A 23,326-nucleotide genomic window follows, 5' to 3' on the forward strand; every position below is an offset into this window, starting at 1 on the left:
GTTGAGGACGTTCTCTCCGCAGTTGACTGTAGGAGAGATTCAATTTCTGAGAGTACGCCGGGCGTCTCCCGGGTAGGCCATGGGGAGGGTGGAGTCAGCATTATATAATGAAAATGGAGCACCCCACTCTTTTATGTATCACGCGGGATACGCATATGACCAAATTGAGCGCTATGCAGACTTTTGGAAACGTGGTGACATGTGTTACAATATTATGTGGTGTTTAAATGTGCCTCAAAACTCGATTATATCACAGTATATATCGTACAATGTTCAGACGCAGTTAGTAGTAGTAGCAGTTAGTAATACTATCCATTTAAAACAGTACATAACTGCTGTAAACACTCACAACAACAGCATCAAGATCACTATCGGACAGTTGAAGGGGGACAGTACCGGTATTGGCCAACAGAGGGCAGTAGAGCAACAACGCTACCTGTTCACGTCTAGTTACTCTGATTCAGTGAAGGATCGAAGAAGACGTGGAAGCGTTGGCCGGTGTGGGCACCATGATGCAGCTTCTGACCGCTGCCTCTCGATCACAACAATCACCGGGAGGAAACAACTAAACACCATCATGTTTAGCGTCGGGTAAATGGTGGAGATTGGCAGAACTGCAATAAAATCCAGTTTAAGCTGCTCTCGTGCCACACAACAAGGTAAGAGCGTTACGTAGAAGGAGAATAACGTCACCTGGTAGCGACGCCAGCTAACGTCAGGTCAGGAGGAGTCAAATATAACGTTAATACTTACTTATATAAGAGATCAGGTGGTGTTAATCTATCTTTTTTGGGAAGCATATATTTTTTGTTGTTGCAGAAGTTAAAATGTTGACATCATTTAGCTAGGATAACTAGCTAAATGAGCTAGCTATTTACTAGTGCATTGTTCTCTCCTTTGCTTCATTGCATGCAACACATTTAACTTAATTTTCTCTCTCTCTTCAATACAGGGAACATCAGAGCCATGGCCACCGTCCATTCTGCTGTCACGTTTGCAGTGTGCATCCTCGTGATAGCAGAGCTGATCCTCGCCATGAAGGACTATTATGATATCCTGGGAGTGCCTAGGGATGCTACTGAGAGACAAATTAAAAAAGCTTTCCACAAGCTCGCAATGAAGCATCACCCAGATAAGAACAAGAGCCCGGACGCTGAAGTGAGGTTCAGAGAAATTGCTGAAGGTACACGAATCTTTCTTTCTCATTTAGGTGTAAAAAATACATTGTTTCCAAACATACTGGAATAATAATCTTATTTGTAATGCAACATTGTGTCTGAGTATTGTTTAGCCTGTCTCGATTTCAATTCAAGAATTCTGGAGGATAAATGTAGCTGAGCTTGCACTTTACCAGATATTATTATTATCGCTAAAACCATGACTTTGTAAAAAATGATGAGACCTTGACTGAATTTTGTCTTTCTTTTTTTGCAGCTTATGAAACTTTATCAGATGAAACCAAAAGAAGAGAATATGACCAGTTTGGTGACACCTCTGCGTACTTCAGTGGGGAGACGCCAGGCAGACATCGACAGGGTGCCCACCAGCCTTTCAACTTTAATGACATTTTCAAAGACTTCGACACCTCCAGCCAGAACAGGCATGCCCGTCACCAGAGACACTTCAATGAACAATCCAGGTCCCACAAGGAGACCAACGGCAGACACAAGAGACACTTTCAAGGGGGTTTCGGAGCAGGTGTCTTTGATGACATGTATGACGACATAGAGAGAATGTTTACTTTTGATAGACACGCCAAACAGACTGACAACAGGTTCCATGGTGCATCAAAGCAACACTGTAGAACAGTGACGCAGCGCAGAGGAAATATGGTAACCACTTACACAGACTGTACCGCATCTTAACATGCAATGTAACATGACTTCTGACTCAACATTACTGTTGTATTGGGTAACAAGCCACTTGGTTCAAATGCTGTGAAATTTGAGCAGTGATGTCGATATCTGACAGTCGGGCACAATGATTTGAGCAGCAACACTCAGTTTACCGTACTTAGCTTAGGGCTGAATTGACATTGTTTTTTCAAACTATTCTCTGTGTGTGCTTGTGGACTTGAACATGATTGTAGTAGTTTTTCACTTGTTGAAATAAGCTGACAGGAAGTATTTTGTCTGTATTATTTTGGGAAAATAAAACAAGCACACTAAATTTGGCACATGTGTCAGTTAACCACGAGTTCACTACTTCCACCCTGTTGTTTTGTTCAGTTTTTTTTACTTTCTTTTGTTTCGGTTTTGCCATTGTGGGTCTCACAACACAACTGAAGGTGGAAACAACAGCAACCGGTGGAGTTTTGCTTATGGTTGTCAAATGGGGAGCAATGTCAACAAAAGTCTGCAACCCTCCACATGTTGGCTTGTTTGTGCTAACGCTACATCTTGTTGAAATATGTATGTACTCTACACTGCCAGTCATGCTTTTTTGAATGTCATATCATGGAAAAATGTGTTGTTACATCTCCATCAGGCAATTGTAAAGTAGGGAAAAGGTTTAAGTACATAGAGAAATGCTTGTGATTCGAGCCTTTCAATTCACACAAGTGTGAAGCCCATAATGTCCTGTATTTCTTGTTGGTGGTATTTTGTTGACTTTGTCGTGACAAAGGACATCTGGGTTGAGGCCATCTTTAATACAAAGAAGTCACAACCATTTCTAATATTTTCTAGATGTGGAGAATTTAATCTGAATTTTCTATTACAATGCTTGAAATGTAACCAGAAAGTCTCAAATACAGGTATTTAAGAACTTTTGATTGGCGCATCACAACTTGCAAAGGACCAATTTAGCTGTAAGCTGACTACTGAACTTACTACAGCTTTCATAACTTCTAATTGTACTAGTCACGAGGTTTATTGTTTTTTAACTGAGTGCAAGGGTGTAAAATACTGTATTTTTTAATTAGCATTAAGTGTAAGAATACCGCATTACTACAATGCTGTATAAGAGCATACAAGCATCAATGTTTGTTTACCTCAGTGTTGACTAGAAGACGAAACTCCCAGTACATTGTGTTTTATGGGTTTATTTTTCCATATCTGTTACAGTGACCTGCTCCTTTTACATCTTAGTGCGCAATATTTATTTCCTATTCTGAAAGTGTTGTAAATATTCAATGGCACTTTCAATTTTGTATAAAATGTGTTTCGAGACATAAAAAGAAGAGACCAAGCTGAGTTTCCTTCTCTGAGTTTACTTGTTATTTTTATGTTGTGTGTAAGAAAAAAACTTTTTTAGCATTAAGTCAAACCAGTGCATACATATTGTCTTCAACCTATAAAGGAATCCCACGTTTATAAATAGTTTGTTACACACGTTGTTTGCGTAGAGGAAAAAATAACTATTTTAATAGGTTGAACACGATTATCGCGTCACCGGCAGGAAATGTAGTTCCGCACGATCACGGCAGTGTTGAGCGAGACTCTGGTGAACTCCAACTCCCGTGATTCAAATCTGAGCAAACTGTGTGCGCACTTCGCTTTGTAGAGCCAAAGCGACGGCAGTTAGCATTAGCCCAGAGAGACATTGAATGACTTTGTAGCGCTTTGCGGCAGGGTGAAGAAAGTTGTCTGTTTGTTTTGACAGGTCGGTGATCAGTCTTTGAGCTCATGGAGGCCCTCATACCTGTCATAAACAAACTGCAGGATGTGTTCAACACGGTCGGAGCGGACATCATTCAACTGCCGCAGATAGTTGTTGTGGGCACTCAGGTGAGGAACGTCACTTTGCTTTCAAGGCTAGCGAGTTAGTTAGCCTGCGACAACTTATTGTTTTGGCTTCTCCTGGAATGTAAACCTGACTTCTTCTGTCAGTTCCACGCAGGTGTGCTACACAGAACTGGGTAGACTGGTCTTACATAAGCTTTGCCTTTGCAAATGTACTGAGTAGCTAAATTAGCGTTAGCTACATGTGATCTCACCTAGTTATATACCTAACGCAGCTAGCAATGTTTTTAGCTGACAGTGAACGAGCACGTATCCACATAGCCCTGAGACCACTATCCTGAAAGTAAAATCATATTCTTTATTTAAACCATTGTTAGATTACTGATCGATTGAACATAATCGCACCATTCACACTAACGTCTACTCTCTGTTTCCAGTTGGTTAGCTAACTTACACCTAGCTAGCTAAAACTAATGCTGGTTAAGTAAATAACTTTCAATCCCTGCAACGAGTCCTACGTGTATAAAGCTTACAATTATCAGTTTTGTTGAAGGTTTCCATATACCATGAATGTAGTAGTAGAATATCCTATTATATAATGTGTATATATATTTAACAACTCGAACCACTGATGACCATGAAGTTGAATCAACAGCTTTCTTCTCTAACACAGTTTCTCTCTGTCCACCCAACCACCCTGTCGACACGTTAAAGCCTAATTGGTTTGAAGTGGCAGGAGTTTTGTCTTAACCATTTTTCTTTCACTGGTCAGCTAATAGGATGTGGCTATCTCAGACATTTTGGCATCTGGTGGTGTTACAGTGAGACAAGCCAGAGGTTGGTTTAAGTTTGACCTTTCCTGGGCTCTACAAAGGCCCAGATCTGCAAATACCTTTATTTAAGGACAGCTGTATCTCAGACCGTATGCCAAATACTGGTTATTCCTGTCAGATCTATTAATAGGCGTACGTAGTGCCTATGTCAGTCCAAAACATTAAGTTTACGCCTACAGAGTAAACCTAATGTAACATTTGTAGCCTTCACCTCCTACTGAGCTAATCGGGACCAGTCCAATAAAGCGTAATCTGCTAGCCGAGTGAGCTTGTCGAGGTATTTCAGTTAAGCAGATCTCATTAGAATAAAGTCACACCTCGTGCTTGTGTTAATGAAAACTGTACAGTTGACGATGCTACAAGGTTTGTGTTTGATCAGCACTGCCAACTTCACCCCAATACTTCCTGAGTCTGAAGGTAATACTCGGAGAGCAGGAACCTTTGTGGGGCCCAGAACTAAATTAGACTTTTGCGCTTGTGGTCAAAATGCAGTCAAAACTGGCTTCTCTCTTCAACGAGTCGGTTATACTTCAGTCTCTCCTATAATGTTTTTTTTTTATGATGTTGTTTTTGTCTACAGAGCAGTGGGAAGAGTTCTGTTTTAGAGAGCCTGGTTGGCAGGGACATTCTGCCACGTGGCACTGGCATCGTCACACGCCGACCTCTCATCCTGCAGCTCGTGCACATCGATTCAGAGGACTGCAGGAAAACCAGTGACGAGAATGGTAACACCGATGTCACCTCTGTTATCTCTGTACCTGTGGAGTCGTTGCATATTCATCTTCTTCTGCAAACTGTACTTAAATCAAGGAAATGCTGCATTAAGCGGACTAGTTGGTGTACTTCTTCCACATTATTTAGTCAAGGGAATGTATGGGGATGTCGCAGTTGGAGCATTATTCAGACAGGAAGCGGACGAAGCTTCTCGTTCACTGGCCAACAGTTCATGAGAGTTAAATGTAGGAGATATCTTTAACAGACACTTTATCCAATGTCAGGAGACTTCTCTGCTATGGTGCAGTTGTAATTAATTACTCCACGATGGGATGTTTTTATATTGTGAAAGGAACAGCAGTTTAAATGAGCACTGATACCATCCACCTCTGAGTGAAAACAACAGGGGGGAAAATGTGCCAAGTTCCTGCATTTATTTAATACGGTCCTCTGGGAATGGCCTCCGAGCGACTCTGCGTTGCTGCAGTTTAATTAATAGAGGGGCTGCAGATAGCCAGGCTAACTCTTTTGTCTCCTGTCGTCTCTTTAACCACAGAATCCAAGATAAATGGACGCCTTTACAGAGGTCTCCTTCTCCTTGTTCTTTGCCTTATTGTGTTTGTATCGTACATAACCTCCCCTGTCTCTCCTGCTCATCTTGCCCCATCCTGCCTTGCATTTGTGTAGCTTTTTTTTCACAAAGCTGCCACGTGGCTTCACTTTATTCCGCTCAAGTTGTCCCCTTGAATTAGGATGGTCTCTGTCAGTTGAAGTTAGATGAAGACAAATTGCAGATTCCTGTCAAAAATAATACTTTTGTGCTTAGTTCTGCATTTTAAAAGTCCACCTACGATGTCCTGAATACCAACTTCCTCTAAGAAGACTAACAGACTCCACCTATAATGTTGTTTCCTTCTTTTTGTTGCAATGTTGATTATTGCAGCTGAGATAATTGCTGTTTTTTAAAAGACTCTAGGTCCTTGCTTCCCCAAATCCTCATGCTTTTTTAAAATTGCTTTAGGCTTTTATTTGCTTCCATGACTTTTGTGTGAAAACCACTGTCCTGTTTTCCTCTTCTTTTTTTGAACTCTTCCTCTGTGGAGTTTTGCTGTGGGGAGTTTTTTCCATCCCATGTTTGCCTACAAAAAAAATCATCCCATGAGACACAGCACGAGTAATAATAGTAGCAGTGATCCCAAGGCCACATCGACACATCTGTCACATCAGTAACTGAAACATCTGTCCTCAACTTTGTATTCCTGCAGGCATCGACGGAGAGGAATGGGGCAAATTTCTCCACACCAAAAGCAAGGTAGAGTTGTCTCACTCCTGTCCTCTCACTCCTGTCCTCTCACTCCTGTCCTCTCACTCCTGTCCTCTCACTCTTGTCCTCTCACTCTTGTCTGCCAGAAAACAATATTCTCTAAATGGAGTCTGTTGTCTTGTTTATAGAAAAATCTGAATATTCGATGAACCGTGTCTGGTTCAGTATCCTCTGTTGATTCACTAACATTTATGGATTAGCAACACAAAGACATTCTGTGGTATGTTTAAAACAGCAACATCTGTAATGAGGTCAGGCACACAGCCTCTCAGTAGCTGTTTGTGTGGCTTATGGTTGAAGTTTGTCTCTTTAGCTCCACATGGTTCATTGTGTTTGAACAAAGAAGCCCTCATGATGTGCTGAGAGCCTCATGACTATAAACAGGAAGTCTCTTTGAAAACGAACCTCATCATGTCGCTCTATGTTGTTGTTGTTAACATATTGAAGTATTTTAAAATTGTTAAATTGCTCTTCCAGATCTACACAGACTTCGAGGAGATCAGGCAAGAAGTTGAAGCAGAAACTGAAAGAATTTCAGGCAATAACAAGGTATGCTAATTACGCACATTAAGAGGGAACGTTAAAACAAGAAACCACAGCAATGGATGATTTGTAAATATCATCAACTAAAGATTTTGACTCAACCTCTGAAGCAATATCAGCCTGTTAAGAGTGACCGTTTTCTTTTCCAGGGTATAAGTGATGAACCCATTCACCTGAAAATCTTCTCACCACACGTTGTGAACCTCACGTTGGTGGATCTGCCTGGCATTACAAAGGTGAGATAGGTTTCCCTTTGTTCCTTTCCATGTCCAAACCTTCAAGTATCTATGAACTCAAGATGATCCTGCAGATGAATCTCAGGGTTTGAAGTCCAATGTGTGTGTCTTTGTTAAATCAGGTGCCGGTGGGAGACCAGCCCAAAGACATAGAGCTCCAGATCAAAGATTTAATCTTCAAGTACATCTCCAACCCCAACTCCATCATCCTGGCTGTGACTGCTGCCAATACAGACATGGCAACATCAGAGGCCCTTAAAGTAGCCCGAGAGTTTGACCCTGATGGTAAATGGCTTTCTTGTTGATTCATTCTTCACTTTCTTCTGTTGCTCTTCTTGACGTTTCTTCCGTTTTTTATACTTCGAGGGTCTAAGGACGAGGCTTTCGCATGCTGTACAGATTGTAAAGCCCCTCGAGGCGTATTTGTGAAATTGGGCGACGCAAAGAAAATTGACTTAACAGCTGCTTTTTTACTTTTAATGTGTCATCAGCATATGCCCATACTTTTATTCTCATGTGCTCTCTGCGTTTCCCGCTTCAGTGGTGTCTATGATGTCTTTGTCTTCAGGCAGGAGGACGCTAGCAGTGGTGACCAAGCTGGATCTGATGGATGCTGGCACAGATGCCATGGATGTATTGATGGGCAGGGTCATTCCTGTCAAACTGGGCATTATTGGAGTCGTTAACAGGTAGCACTGCACTTTTGTGCCGAGTTAGTTAGGAGGGGAACAAGGAAGAAACACACTTTATAGTCCATGTTGTGGAAAAGTGTTTATGGTTTTACCACAAAATGATAAAAAAAAAAACAATACAACGCTGAAGATGAATGTGAGGGACACAGTACCAACAAACATGATTAAATAAAATACATTTAGTACACAGCCTACCTGTGAAGGATTGCTAATTATCTGGAGATCCTCACTCTTTATTCTGCATTTCATTCCTGTTTACTTTGTCTGGGTCTTCCCTGCTCGTAAACTGACTATTTTCTATTCCCTATCACATTCAATTTATTCCCAACATTCAGATTTTCATATCTCATGACCATGTTGAAAAATGTAATAATGTCTACCGGATTCTTAAAAGCCATTTCCTCTTGTGTCAATAATGCTCAACTATAGTCTCATGTGTGGTGGTGGTCGTACTCAAAAAGCCATATTCTGCGTGTGTTTTCTTAGGAGTCAGTTGGATATCAATCAGAAGAAGTTGGTGGCAGATGCCGCCCGTGATGAATACGCCTTCCTACAGAAGAAGTACCCCTCGCTTGCAAACAGAAATGGAACCAAACATCTGGCCAGAACATTGAACAGGTATGGAGCTGGAATTCATCTATTTCTTCGATTTCTTTCGATAAACATTTTTTTATTAATCTAACAAATGAAATGTGTGAGTCGTTATCGACCTTTTACGGTTCATGGTTTCTCCCTCTCTGACTTCTAAATCTTCCGTTCTGATGCCGTACTGTTGTAGTCGATAACAAATCTCCCTCTTAATTTCCAGATCTGAGCGTAAACTGTTTTCTTTCTTCTCGTCAAAGGTTACTCATGCACCACATCAGAGACTGTCTTCCTGAGCTGAAGACGAGGATCAACGTGCTGGCATCTCAGTACCAGTCGTTACTCAACGGTTACGGCGAGCCCGTCGACGACAAGAGCTCCACGCTGCTGCAGCTCATCACCAAGTTTGCTGCGGAGTACTGCCACACCATAGAGGGCACGGCCAAGTACATAGAGACAACCGAGCTGTGAGTTACACAATGCTCATAAGTGCATGTGCCTCCATACACCACTAAGGGGTGCTAGCATCAATGCTATCCTGAGGTCTCGAGTTAAGTCGTTTCGTCTCCTTTTTTTCAGATGTGGTGGAGCGAGAATCTGTTATATATTTCATGAAACGTTTGGTCGCACATTGGAGTCGGTAGATCCTCTGGGCGGTCTGACGACCATCGATGTGCTCACAGCAATCAGAAATGCGACGGTGGGTTTCTGCGTCCTGGTTTAACTTGTAATCTGTGTTGGTTTTTTTTAAATGGCACCTTTTGGAAGACTTACAGCTTCATTGTATTCGACAGGGCCCGAGGCCTGCTTTGTTCGTGCCCGAGGTTTCGTTTGAGTTGCTGGTGAAGCGGCAGGTGAAGCGCCTGGAGGATCCCAGTCTGCGCTGCGTGGAGCTGGTTCACGAGGAGATGCAGAGGATTATCCAGCACTGCAGCAACTACAGCACACAGGTGAGAAACACAGTCTCACATATACACAATACAAACCAAAGCACAGAGGAACTCCACAAAGGTAGAATTGCATGTTTTCACGCTCTGGACTGTTCTAGTAGCCTATTAAATGTAAACAAACACTAAGTATGACAGTTGTTCATGTCTGCAGGAGCTGCTGAGGTTTCCAAAGCTCCATGATGCCATCGTAGAAGTGGTCACCTCGTTACTCAGAAAGAGGCTCCCAGTCACCAATGAAATGGTCAGCACCCGCTCCCACTGAATACCACTTTAAGGGAATTTTACGGACATCCTAGTGCTGATTCATCAATCATATTCTTTTTTTACAGGTTCACAACCTGGTTGCCATTGAGCTGGCCTATATCAACACCAAGCACCCGGACTTTGCCGATGCCTGTGGCCTCATGAACAATAACATTGAGGTAAGACGCTAACTTCACAAAATGCATCTATTGAATAATGTGTCTTCTAATCCTTAAAGCGTCTATTGTTTTTTTAAAAGGCACTACTAGAGGAAAAGTTTTCCCAAAGAGAGCTTAACGTTTGCATTATCAAAAGTAATAAAAATACACACAGCTTTATTTTTGAGGCATGAAAACAGTTTCTACAGTTTCTCCATTCCCTCTAGAGTTGTATGTTCTTTCCCTTTCGTAGGAGCAGAGACGCAACCGGATGAGAGACCTGCCCTCTGCTGTGCCCAGAGACAAGGTACAGTCAGTCCCCATGATTTTCATGCCTTTCTGTTTCTTGTCACGGGCGTTTCCGACCAGTATTGCACAAAGGTTCAGTCCAGTTTCACTGAAGAATCAACTAAGTTCACATGATGTAAAGTTCCTTCACACCTCTGCCTGCAGCTCCCCTCTGTTCTGCTTGATGTTGTCTTTCTCTAGTCCCTTAAAGGGCCAGGTGGTCAGTCTCTCTCCCCCACTGAGCCTCTTGCCCTCGAGGGCGAGGCCGCCAAGGTGTGACCCGTTCGCTCACTGCCTGCCCACACTTAACCTCTGCTCCCCCCCCCCCCCCCCCCACCACCACCACCACCACCATGCCCCGGCTGTCCTCCTTATCTCCACCATGATCAGACCCCGTTTGAAAGTCCTGTACTCCTCTAAATTCCCTCAAACCATGTTGTAGCAGGTGGTTGGGCCTTTGGTGTCCTGATAATGCAGTGGGATTACTATAACTGTGTGTCTAACCCATTCTGCTGCATGCTGATGGCTCACAACGAATACAATATTGCTTATTAATATATAGTCATAATCATTTGCATGTGCTGTTTTTTCTTGGACTGAGTGGGCGATATGGAAAAACATATTGTACTTCTGCAACGAGAGCAATCTTTCTCAATTCTATTGGGAAAATAAACGTTGTAATATAACCAGAAGTCTCCCTCTGGCTAATAACAAAGTCCTGTAAATCCAATATTGCCATAAAGTAGTTTCACTTATTGATTTGCAATGTTCCCTGCTACTGTTGAGGAAACAGTATTTTAACATCTCTTATATCACTGTATACGTTTTCATATCATCCCATCCAAACCTGGCTTCTGTCATTTATGCCGTCTTTTCCAACAGTTCTCTTACTTTTCTCTCGTACTAAGTGACAAGAATGAACAATACTCTTCATGAACTTCTTTGCAGTGAAATCAAAGAAGGCCTGTGGCATGCTACTATTTGAAACTGTTCTGGAAATTAACATTTACTCAATACAGCATGATGCACTTCCAGCCCTTGTAATTGCCGGAGCATATGCAGGATTTATCCCCGTCGCTCTCCTCCCCTTTCAGGCTGTAGCAGGTGGCTCTCAGAGCGGCAACGTCGGTGAGCCGACAGACGGCGGGACGGGGAACTGGAGGGGCATGTTGAAGAAGGGAGAGGACGGACCAGCTGGTGACAAAGCCATGCTCCAGCACCCGCTCCCTGCAAGCCCACACAAGGGCCGCGCTGTCAACCTGCTCGATGTGGTGGGTACTCTGCATTTGTGGACATTGTAACCGCTTCAAAACATGGCACTGTTGATTTCAACCATGTAAAGCATGTGCGCTTTCTGTATTGTAGTTACTGCTCCACGGTAATATACAGTATGTCATATGGAGATCAAAGAGAGAGTTTATACTGTAGGCAAACGCACCTTGAAATGTAAAGACAACCTATTCACCTTTTGGTCTCTCTTGCTTTTTCCTGGTCGCGTTCCGCTTAATGCATTAAAGTCTAACTGAAATCCTTTTTGTTGTCAAAAATAATCTTCTTGATACTTCTTCATTGTCAGCCGGTACCAGTGTCCAGAAGGTTGTCTGCTCGAGAGCAGAGGGACTGCGAGGTCATCGAGAGACTCATCAAGTCATACTTCCTTATTGTACGGAAAAACATCCAGGACAGGTACTCGTGGAATCAGGTTTATTTTTACCCACCATACTAACATTTTTGAGAACTTGGCATTATTGCGCCGCTCTTATGTGCTCTGCTGTCCTTTCACCCTCTGTTGTTGTTGTTGTTGTTGTTGTTTGGCCTCAGTGTACCGAAGGCGGTGATGCACTTCCTGGTGAACCATGTGAAGGACTGCCTGCAGAGTGAGCTGGTGGGTCAGTTATACAAGGCGGGCCTGCTGGACGACCTGCTGACAGAGTCCGAGGACATGGCTCAGAGGCGCACGGAGGCCGCTGACATGCTCAAGGTAACGGATTCATCACCTGTCACAGTGGAACGCCCAAAACAGGATCCTGTGTCCATCGTATGCTCACTGCTCAGCGAAGCTTTGGTCAGGCATCTCTGTCAGGCATATATGAAACATATAGATGTATTAAAACACTTACGTAAAAACGTTAACTCTTCACTTCAGCTCTTATAAACCGATGGTTTTTTAAGCTTGAAAGAATTGGTTTTCCCAATCTGGTTTAAAACAATAGTCAGGTGTCAAGTTTATTTGAGGCTTCATCAGTTTGGGTTCGACAAATCAAGCAAATATCTTTCAATGTCTGTTGTGAATCGGACCTTGAGACGGGGCGGACAGTGATGGACAATTTGTGGTGCTATCAAGGGCTGCAATTTATTTATTTATTTTTTTTATTATTATTTTTATTTTCATTTTCTTTAAATTCACCCACCAGTGTAAGAACTAGTTGATGTAGAAAGAGCGTACCGCTATATGTACCGAAAAGGCATCAGCTGAGGGTTTAGGAATAATAAGAGTTTTTAAATTTGTGTCCAGGCGTTGCAGAAAGCCAGCCAGGTGATCGCAGAGATCAGAGAAACCCATCTGTGGTGAGGGCGGCCTCTCTTCAGCAGGCTCCGTTCATCCCTCATGGACCATCCTAAAGCTCCTGCTGCGACTCCCAGCTCCTCTGACTGACTGCAGAGACGAACAAGTTGAAAATGCACTGGTGTTGATATGTGTATATCGGAACATAGTTTTAATGTACAGTAAGGACTTGGATCTAATGAAGGGCCGTACAGATCGGCTCCTCTCCATCAGCGTCGCACACGCGTGCTCCTGTCCTAGTTATTATATTTTTCTCATGTAATTGAAACAATTAGTAGATAATGTTGTGCATCAGCACGATGTGGAGCCTTGCTGAGGAATCTCTGCTCTTAAATTACATTTGAATTAAAGCTGGAAGTGACAAAACTCATGCTGCAACATGTAGATGTTCTCTTTATGTCAATTATTTTATTAGATGTTGACAAAATAATGCGTCTGCAGCTGATTGTTTCCAAAGAAATGCACTTCATGTAGACGCTTTACTGTTAAAACCAGTTGTGTTTATATGCAGATATGAAACTATTCTACATCACACCCACATTTGTCCCTTTTGTTTAGATGTTCAACGAGATCTAATCACACTTGTAGAGGTTTTAAGTCCATTGAATGAGGGTTCTGGCTGCTGGAGTCTTTGTATGAATATGTTATGGTACTGTATGCTGGACTTCATTACACAGATAAATCTGCATTGTTTGAAAAGAGGCAGCGGAGTGGATGTAATGACTTATTTATTGTTATGATATTTGACATGTAACCCAACACAACAGAAGAATGAATACACGGACAATGGGGCCAATCACTGGTGTTGAAGTCTGCCTCGTCCCCGTCCGGCTGCTCCTTTACCTCAGCCGGCCGCCCATCTTGCCCTTTCCACGGCCTTTGGCGCTGAAAGGATGCAGGGAGAGATAAATGCAAACGCACCAGGACTGCACAAAACAGTGAACGGGGTGTATTTTGTACAGTATTGATGGGAAACACGGGCGTGTTCTCTGTTCGAAAACAGCTCAATAAATGTATTTCAGCGAAGCTAGAAAGTTTAATGACATTGCAAATAAATTAAAGTTTATTTCCTTTACAGTTTTGAAAGAGACCTGTTCATGCTCAGATATGTACAGTATCAAAGTATGCACTCAAGGTTTTGCATTTCAATTAGATCGTGTGTGTATGTGAGAGAGAGAGAGACATTCAAAAGATTGTGATCGTACTCTGAGATCTTTGATCTTTCCACGTCAATAACGATGGGGGAAATGTGACGTGGTATGGTGTGTGTGTGTGTGTGTGTGTGTATAAGATGGAAGAAAGTAGCACATTTTGAAGAAGGGGTTCGTGTTCTTACCTCTGGTGATCCTGGACTCGAGCAAGAAGCTGGTGAATCTGCAAAAACACATAAATCTTACTCTGTGTTTTTAAAGTACACACATATGATACCAGATAAATCCAGCAGAGGTTGTCTGCAAAGCCCTCTGTCGACCCAACGCCTTTCACCTGTAATATCTAACTTCATGCACCTGCAAGGCTTTTGCCACTTGAGTCAGGTGACAAACTAAAGAAGGATGCAGTTGAGGAGATGGACGATTTATAGCAGAAATGGTTTCTCCAGACATAATTCCTAAAATCCATCCATCAATATCTAACTGCTTATCCTTTACATGGTCGCGGAGGGCTGAAGCCAATCCCAGCCCACGTTTTTTTCAAAAACTTGACATCCACATCTGTCCCAGGTGCCACGTTTGTCGAGATCCTCTTTCGTTTCTCATAGAGATGGAGGACCTCATCACCAAATCAATTATTTCCATTGTTTTGTGGTGTTTTGGATGACTTACATCGTACTTCTGTCTTTTGAATTTTTCCCCGAGATCAAACTTCTCAGCCTCCAGCCCCATCAGCCACTGCCACAGCTCGCTGGCCTTCTCCCTAAACACAAATAGCCACAGGTCACATTGAGAGTGTCTGTTATATCCAGTGATGCCAAACATTGAATCATCAAAATCCTTTTAATGTCAGGATTCATGGTTTGAGACACGGTGCACAGCTTTGACCTACTTGAGTTTATCCTCGTTCAGATGATCAACGTTCAGAGCCTTCTTGCGGTCTGCCAGGATCATCTTCTTCTTCTCCCGCTCAGTTTGTTTCTTTGCTCCTCTTCTGTTATCAGTCTGTGTTGGTCAGAACGCACACAGACACGTTAGTCAATCTGAATGCAACAACAATGTAAAAACAAAAGATGGATACAAAAAACTACATCTACAAGGGATTGCTAAAAAAATATATCCCAGCAAAACTACTACGATATTATCATGGAGGTGTATACTGGACTAAGTATTCTGATCGTTTAATGAAGAAAAAGTACTGATAAAACATTGTAAAACTACTCCATTACAATAAAATAAGTAATTCAAAATATTACTTGATGTCGTCCCCAATAAATCATAATGAAATGACCTGTCTGGTCCCCCTGTGTCGGCTTAAAAAGGTACTTTTGTTATGTAGCTTCTACTTAAGTAGGAGTTTTTGAGTACTTTTTCCATCCCTGTTCATTATGCTTCTCATTTAAACACTGAAGGCGATTGGGAGTTGAATGACCTTTTGTCCAGCGCTGTACTGCTGGGTCATGTTTGAGAGGGCCTTCTTCTTCTTGAAATCGTCGTCCTGCTTCTTACGATGCTCCTCCATCTCCTTGCGCTCTTTTTCCTCCTGTATGCAGCAACAGGTCAACTATTTAGTGGTAGAAACTGATAACGTTGTCTGATATGATGAATGAGTTGAACGTATGATCGTACGTTAAGTCTGGTCTGCCTCTCCTTCTCTCTCTCTGCCCGGACCCTCTGCTGCTCTGCTCTCTCAGCACGACGTTTCTCCTGGAGGATGAAACACACACTGTTGTGGTGATTTGGACCAAACGGAAACACAATAATTCCTCTTTGACTGACACACTCACAATTCTGTTAACAAGGGAGAGGAGATCTTCCTCCTCCTTCTTCCTCTGGATGAAGTGAGCCTCGATCAGAGACTGCAGCTCAGCCAGATCCTTGTCCTGACGCTTCCTGTGGATGTCCTGCCATCAGAAAAAAAGAAGTCAGGGAAGTAAGGGTGCGTCTGTTGTTTGTCAAATCTGATCCGAATGTTTCTATCCAGACGGAGGCTTTTAATAAGGTTGACTCACATCAAAATCCACTTTATCACCATCAGGGATCTTTGGGGGAGCAATATTTGCCATGAACCTGTGGAAGTGAACAGTTTGTTACTGTATGATCTGCCTTGAGTTTGGTTTTAACCGCGAAGCCAAAGAGAGCTAAGACACTTACTTTGGCTTGGGCTTTGACTCATCTGGGAATGAAGAAAAGGAAATAGGAGACATTTAGAACAGATTGACAAGCAAGTAAGAAGAGAAAAAGGACAAATATTGCTGTTTTCTCACCTGTGGCCTCTTCTTGCGCTGATGATCAGGACCATAAATGATTAGTGACATGATTGGAAATGAAATGAGGTACAGTACATAAAAACATGGACGAGTGCATCGTTCTTACCTTCTGGCTCCCTTCAGAAGTAATGACACAAAGAATGAGAATAACAAAATCATGAACAACTTGTCAGGCAATATTAACAGTAATGTTTTTTTTTAATCACGATATGAAAATATAAAAGTACAAAAACGAGTACATACTGAACTTCCTCCTCCGCGACTTCTTCCATGTCAGACATTTTGTTATGGATGAGCTCTGCAAAATGTGTCCCTATTAGACTATTTTTAGACTGAGAAATATTTCCGATCATTAAACAACACAGCAGAGCACAAGATGGCAAGTGTTCACACGGTTCACACTGAGCCAAATATCTGTGGTCACTTTGGCAGCGGTGGAAAGAAGGATTCTGATCTTGTAGTTGAGCAACAGTAGCGACGCCACAATATAATACTCTACACTAGTACAAGTAAAGGTTGTGCATTCAAAACAAATACTGAAATTAACTAACACGAAGTTTTTTACATCAAAATATACTGAAGAATAAAAAATGTTGCAAGATATAAACAGGATTTCAATGTTGTAGTTCAGATGCTGCTGTAGATCTAATTACAGTTTTATAAACATTTGTACTCAAGTATTCAAGTAAATGTACTTTGTTTCTTCCGACTCAGGTTACTACTCTACAAATATTTCATCAATCCTGTGACAGAGCGGTTGGTGTTTTGTGAAATAAAAAGGAAATTTTCCCCAAAAATGTGGTGAATACTATAAAGTAGCATAAAATAGAAACACTCCACTATTCCACAAATATTTAGTTTATTTTCTATCGGGTCGTTTAAGTTTTTTTAACAGCAGAACCACCAGTAAAAAGCACGTAATCTCATGCAGTTCAGTCACATTTAGTAAATGTGACTTTAAGAGCTTATCTCCACCTCATAGTTGTTAGAAAGCCATTAAGTTGAAGATTTATGACTGAACGATTTGAAGTAGCAGCTCTGACATAACAGACCTTACCTGTAACTCAGACAGAGGGAGCTCAGAGACGAGCGACACACTTCAGCTCCTTGAGGTTCACAAACAGGTTGAGCATCAAGAATACATAGTCCAGTCCTTCACACTCATGTGACTGCAGCACCCTATGGCTGGTCAGTCTATTGTTAGACAGCTGGATATTGGGGCTCTGTCACACACAACACTCTATAACTTCACAAGTGGTTCGGAGGCACATGAAGCAACAGAACTATAACACCTTTTTCACTTTTTTATTTATTGCTGAAGCAGGTACAAACAATAAGTTCAAACATTCAAACGAAGCAATCCACATCTGAAAGACTCCAATACAATTTGGCAGGAGCATGCAACTCATGTTTCCTGCTGACAGGAACAGCGGGAACAATTTAAATTTAAAACGAAGTGCATTTTGCCATTTGCCTTAGACACCTTCATCACTGCAGCTGCAGGGCAATTCAACTTACTGGCATGTAAACTGATGATATCACTGCCTGCCTGTGTAGAATTCCATTTGGTGACTGAATAGTTGTTACAGTACTTGCTTACACGCGTATTTATAGTCTTTATTCGTGCTCACCGGTATATTACATAATAATATGATTTTTAACAAAAGCCAAATAGGTGACATACCCACGTGTTGTTGAGGGAACCATTGAGCTGCTTGCACACTGTGTCTCTCTGGCTGCAGTCCTGGGCAGAATGTGCCACATTATTACACGGCACCCTTTATATGGGGTTTATAAACTTTGTTACTAATGGTACTCGTTTTCTAATAAGCCATGGAGTCTGCAGTTATAAATGCTAATAAGCCATTCATAATTCTTTTTTTTTTTTTTACAATACTCCATCCAGCTTGGAATTGTGAAAGTTAATATTTGCTTTTTAACACTAAACACAATTCTGAGCTGATGATGGTGCTCAATGAAATGTTGGGGGATCACCAAAGACTTTGCAATTCATCCTGAGGTCAACAAAAAAGTCACAGGATCACTAAAGTCAGAGGGCTCCATCATTTGGGGATCATTGAGCCAATTCATCCAGAGTTGGAAAGTTGGAAAGTAAGGAGGAAGTCATTCGGATTCATCCTCTGGGCACCATGAATGTTTGGCCCAAACTATGTGGAAATGCATCCAATCGTTGAGATATTTGGGTCCAGACCAAAGAGGTACACCAACAGATATTTCCATCCCTCGAGCCACAAAGTTCGTGTTGCATTAGTTACAACTTCACAAAGGGATTTTTCACAACCTGGCAACCCCCAAAATCTGCACTCATTGATGACTTATTAACCATTCATGAGGTCATTAGTTACTATCTATAATCCCTTCATAAAGGGGGCTTTATTATAAAAGGGTACTTACTGATGAAATGACTCAACTATGTACAGGCTAATCAGCCAACACCCTGCTTAATGGCAGTTTACGCTAACAATTAAAATGCAAGCGGTGAGATGGACATTAAACAACCTTTGTTATCACATGGAGTCAAAATAGTGACTATCGTCCCAAAAAGCAGTGAGTGTGTACGACAATAAAACACAAATGCTTGTAATTAGGTTGACGCTATATGGAAATACAAGAAGAGCAGACATGTCAGTGTGGCTTCAAAGCAATAGAACATTTCAGCATCCTGACAGCCAAATGAAATGTGTAACCTTGATTAAAAAGATGCATACTACACAACCCATGACCTATGAAGCATGAAATAAAAAGAAGACTTTGATCCTGGAGTCACTCATCCTGGGCCCTCGTCTTTTCCTCACTCTGGTGTGAACTTCATGCGAAAAACAGGAACGTTGAAGGGAAATAGATGCACGTACAGTAGCAGAGCTTTGTGTTTGGTCAGGTGACTTGATTTGAATGGGGATGTCAATGTTTAGGGTCTTACGCCTGCTAATAGAGAGAGAGAGACAGACTTTAGAGATATATATGTGCACATGTCAATGTTGCATTTAAAACATGCATAACTTCTCAAAGATCTTTTCAGGGCTGTTAATCAATGCTTTTACATCCATACTTCTCTGTGCATTTGTGTTTGTATATCACAGGCAGTTCCACCACTGCTGAAACATACCCTGCAGTCAAAGCCAGGACACTGCTCTGTGTGAGTGAATGCTGTAACTTTGTCATTTGCCCTTTACGTCATTCCTCAGCGGTCTATTTCTGATGACGAAGTGGGGAGGTTATAAACAAGGATCGCTATTTAGGGTCGGAGCTGACACTCGACGAACACTTTTCCATTCCTATTGTTCGCGCTCTGGCTCAACATTCAGGGGCTTGATGTCTGAAGAAATGAGACTTTTGATCACGAAGAAGACAGACATCTTTTTTTCTGCCAACATCAGCGGATGTTGAATGTATTTTTTCCACGATGAATGCACAATTAAACCTGCAGACTGCATGGACACGTGTTAGGTGAAAAAGCCCAGTGATATAGCCCGATTGGCTGCTTAAACGGTTAGTAATCCTCCGCAGCAGTCAGTTTTAATGTGAAAATCAAGCAGCTGCACTCTGGTACGTCTAACACCTCGCCAACAACGTGTCATTGGACAGCCCAGGTGGCAGCGGGTGACCAGTGCACTGCAAAGACACGACAGCCATCCCAGGAGTCTGGAAGGTTCTTTGACACATGGTCAGGGTGAAGGTTTTTCTTAAATATAGACCACAGTGTCGCAGAGCTGGGTCTGCGCCCAACAATCTGCAGCAGCAGATTTGATTTACAATCAGCAGCTATTCTGGCACAAAGGAAGGCAGGTGGGTTGCACCGTTGAGTCCACAGAGGGCAATAAATCAGTTATGAGCTTCCCCCCCAACTCATCCACAAAATGGTGTGAAGGACAGAGACACTTCATATAAACTCTGTTTCCTCCAGGGCTGATCTACATAAAGCCTGGTTTAACATGTAGTATGTGGACATTTACAGTCCGTGGTGGAAGAAGTATGCAGGTCCTTTAGTTCAATTAAGCAAAAGTACACAAAACCCGAAATAAAAATACTTCGTTAAAGTCCTCCAAAATTTTACGTGAGTTAAGTATCCTCAGCAAAATGAACTAAAAGCTAACGTTTGCTTAAATTTGACATTTTGAGGATATGAGAATATCAATCCCAGCTAAAGGAGTGATATTTCCCTTCTCATCTGCTCATCTAATGTCAAACAATTTCTTTAAAGTCAGACCTTTCAGTGTTATATCATTGTACTACAATATGTTATTATCACTGATGCTTTAACATGTGCAGCCTTTTAATGTTGTAGCTGGTCACACTTTAGTTTACAGCAATGCAACAAGAGAAACTAGCTGTGTTGCAATACTTTCTGCTGATATGTAGTGAAGTAGAAGTTTAAAGAATAAATAGAATAAAATTGAAAATAAAATTGAAAATTCTCAAATCCAGTAAATTTATATTCAACCACTATTTACAGTCACTAAGAAACTTACTATTAGTGACAAACTTGCTCTTGCCTCCGACTGCCACCTGCAAACAAAAATGAACAAAGAAACAAAAATGAAAGAAAAAGGGAAGAAAGAAAGTCAACAAAAGACTGTAAACCACATCTTTAGTCCTGCCTAATGTGATCAGCTGATAATGGTGAAACAATTCCTCAATTTATTCTGTGATTTACAGTTTTTGCTTCATTTGGAGCTAATGTAGATCCTAATATGGTAAATCAGATAGTGCGCTTTGTTTCATCCATAGATATCTCTTAGACCAAGAGAGGGGGCATAAATGATACATATATAGCATACTATGTAAACATGTACTCATAAAGATGGATGAACATGCCCACAGATACAGTAGTATACTGTCCAAAACTTTGTCTTTTTAAAGCACTCCAGACTTTAAAAATGCATTGTACACACCACTCAAACACACCCACATGCAGTCAATCATAATATCCTAAAGCTGTGCACAGTGCAGCCAAAATATCCTTCAACAGCAGATCACACTCATGTATGAAATAATCCATGTTCCAAATGGAAAACCACATCAGAGCCAGGGATTATTGGCCAGGGACTATTAATGTCCTCCAACCCAGCGTGGGAACTATTGACAGCATACACATGATGTTGTGTTTATTAAGGTCTGTGTGTCTAAGAGGAGGTAGGAAGGGAAATGCAGGAATCCACACCGATGGCTGCCATCTCCTTCAGTGAATCAAAGTAATTTCACTCTAATCCAGGCAATTTAGAGAGAGTTTTTAAAATACATCCTACTTGTAACATGAGATAATGCTCGTATACTGACGAATGAGTTAGGGACTGTATGCAAATATTAGGGTGGGATTATTATAACATACAGTACTGAATTATTTTAACATAAAGTACTCAATTGTCACAATTAGATTGCCATGAAAAAGTAAAAGTACGCAATGAATTTAAAATGGTGTCGTCTGCATACGGCCTAACTTGCCTTTTATGTCTTGTTGCACACAAAGCCGACTGAACTCAACTTTTTGTTGGTGTGAAATTGATGATACAAACAGAAGCAACAATTTTCAGAAGCCACCAAAAACCGGTTTTACTTGCAAAGTTTCAGAAACAGTAGTCCAAATGGGCGGATACTGCCAATCCGGCAACTCCGATCCCAATCATATGCATATTGAGAAAAGGCATGAAAACAGTGTAAACACCACAAAGACCAATCACTCCGTGTCGGTGGAAGGTGCATTGAGTGTTGCAACCACAGATTTGCAAATGACCTCTTTCACCATTAGGTAGACTGAATGAAACAAACAAACAGGACCATGTCACCACAGAGCCTTTAAACAGTAGCATCTCGCCTCCTTCACAGTAAAGGTGTGTGTGTGTGTGTGTGTGTGTGTGTGTGTGTGTGTGTGTGTGTGTGTGTGTGTGTCTTACCTTGGCAGGTGCAGAGCTCTTCTTGGTTTCCCACATGCCACGTTTGTTACCGATGTCACCTGGTTTCACATCCTGTCACAATCAAGATCAACCATGACCCCATTAGTCTGATGCAGTGGTGAAGGAAGTACTTTTACAACTATTACTACAACTATTAGTTTAGTTCGTTTAGTATCTATTATGATTCTGACTGTTAGTGGTAGTTAGTGTGAAATGCAAAATGGCGCCTTTACCAGTTTGAAGAAGAGTAGGCAAAGAACAGCAGGAGAAGTGAGGAAAGCTGAGAAAATGAGTGCAGTTGGAAGGAGGAAAGGAAGACAGAAGAGCATTAAACAACACAGTAAACATTAGACGTGTTTTTGCTGTGCAGCTTCATCCCATTAGGGGGAGGTGTTGCCACATAATTGACGCCAAGGTTACAACCACTCCCTTTGCAGGCCAAGACGTTTGACACTAAAGATATCTCGCTCGTTAATCTCACGTGACAACAATGTCACACCCTGTCACACTCCCTACTTTAAGAAAAGGACTTGGTGTTCACCGACTACAGTACACAGTTAAAAGTGTCCTCGTCTATTTTTTGACGCCGAATGGTAATAAATAAACCAAATGAAATCATTGAATTTGTTTACTTGTTAGGTTGTTTTGTCAGCGGTGTCAAATAGGAAAATAATGTCTCTGTGTGAGACAAATGTGAAGGGATATGACCATTTACCCTTGTCTGAAGGAGACTTAAAGTAGGCCTGTGGAGTGAAATTTAAATTTAAAAAAATGAGTCCAATAGCACAGATGACTATTTAAAAGTACTGTACGGTTTATGGGTTTTATGGGCTGTAATATAATCTTTAAATACCCACAGAGGCCAAAGTGATTGATGTATGGAGGTGATGTTAGAATTCAACCACCTGACACATAAACGCTGCTGCTCCGTGATTTGTGGTTGGACTTTTGTCCAACAATGACAGTAATATTCTTCTTACATCTAATGATTTCATAAAAGTGCAGACAACAAATACATATTAAAAACGTAATACATATTCACATCATGTAGAGAATAAAAGACCTTTTTAGAATAAAAGACTTTGGCAGCAGATGTGGTGAAGTAAACTGTCCATGTGGTGTCACTACACTCCAGGCAGGAACAGTTCCCAGCCTTCGGTGCTCCGCTATATAAAGGC

At 41.6% G+C, this 23,326-nt stretch overlaps 4 protein-coding genes across 11 annotated transcripts in view; 2 read left to right on the forward strand and 2 right to left on the reverse strand.

Moving 5' to 3' along the window:
• The first annotated feature begins 487 nt into the window (after positions 1-487).
• On the forward strand, positions 488-3,053 carry dnajb9a (DnaJ heat shock protein family (Hsp40) member B9a). The gene is made up of 3 exons (XM_079274883.1): positions 488-659; positions 953-1,183; positions 1,435-3,053. The coding sequence occupies exons 1-3, from the start codon at positions 596-598 to the stop codon at positions 1,863-1,865; spliced, it is 726 nt and encodes a 241-aa protein (XP_079131009.1). The 5' UTR covers positions 488-595; the 3' UTR covers positions 1,866-3,053.
• Positions 3,054-3,543: 490 nt separating this feature from the next.
• dnm1l (dynamin 1-like) lies at positions 3,544-13,517 on the forward strand. Of its 4 annotated transcripts, XM_079274846.1 has the most exons (20): positions 3,544-3,728; positions 5,097-5,241; positions 5,787-5,816; positions 6,496-6,542; positions 7,032-7,103; positions 7,247-7,333; positions 7,456-7,618; positions 7,902-8,022; positions 8,512-8,643; positions 8,871-9,077; positions 9,190-9,310; positions 9,405-9,560; positions 9,712-9,801; positions 9,890-9,982; positions 10,215-10,268; positions 10,451-10,522; positions 11,344-11,520; positions 11,826-11,935; positions 12,071-12,230; positions 12,765-13,517. In XM_079274846.1, exons 1-20 carry the CDS (start codon positions 3,627-3,629, stop codon positions 12,819-12,821), a joined length of 2,196 nt encoding a protein of 731 aa, XP_079130972.1. In that variant the 5' UTR covers positions 3,544-3,626; the 3' UTR covers positions 12,822-13,517. The 4 variants fall into 4 exon arrangements, with proteins under 4 accessions (XP_079130972.1, XP_079130974.1, XP_079130973.1 ...); XM_079274848.1 differs by lacking the exon at positions 10,451-10,522; XM_079274847.1 differs by lacking the exon at positions 5,787-5,816.
• A 9-nt stretch (positions 13,518-13,526) lies between these two features.
• Positions 13,527-16,272, reverse strand: tnnt2d (troponin T2d, cardiac). The gene is made up of 10 exons (XM_079274896.1): positions 16,234-16,272; positions 16,121-16,142; positions 15,979-16,036; positions 15,754-15,870; positions 15,596-15,673; positions 15,399-15,509; positions 14,859-14,971; positions 14,639-14,729; positions 14,152-14,189; positions 13,527-13,700 (listed from the first exon to the last, which is right to left on the reverse strand). Exons 3-10 carry the CDS (start codon positions 16,030-16,032, stop codon positions 13,655-13,657), a joined length of 648 nt encoding a protein of 215 aa, XP_079131022.1. The 5' UTR covers positions 16,033-16,036; positions 16,121-16,142; positions 16,234-16,272; the 3' UTR covers positions 13,527-13,654.
• A 1,294-nt stretch (positions 16,273-17,566) lies between these two features.
• Positions 17,567-23,326, reverse strand: part of cald1b (caldesmon 1b) — a 22,376-nt gene continuing 16,616 nt past the window's right edge. For 3 of the 5 annotated variants that reach the window (XM_079267807.1, XM_079267805.1, XM_079267806.1), the window contains exons 15-17: positions 22,149-22,220; positions 20,727-20,763; positions 17,567-19,182 (exon numbers count right to left, since the gene is read on the reverse strand). In XM_079267807.1, the coding sequence (XP_079123933.1) occupies positions 19,166-19,182; positions 20,727-20,763; positions 22,149-22,220 (126 nt within the window). In that variant the 3' untranslated portion in view covers positions 17,567-19,165. Of the gene's footprint in view, positions 19,183-20,726; positions 20,764-22,148; positions 22,221-22,381; positions 22,429-23,326 lie in introns of all 5 variants that reach the window. The other 2 variants (XR_013771940.1, XM_079267808.1) reach the window with 2 other exon arrangements.

The sequence above is a fragment of the Melanostigma gelatinosum genome, assembly GCF_949748355.1.
Source record: "Melanostigma gelatinosum genome assembly, chromosome: 1".
NCBI lineage: Eukaryota > Metazoa > Chordata > Actinopteri > Perciformes > Zoarcidae > Melanostigma > Melanostigma gelatinosum.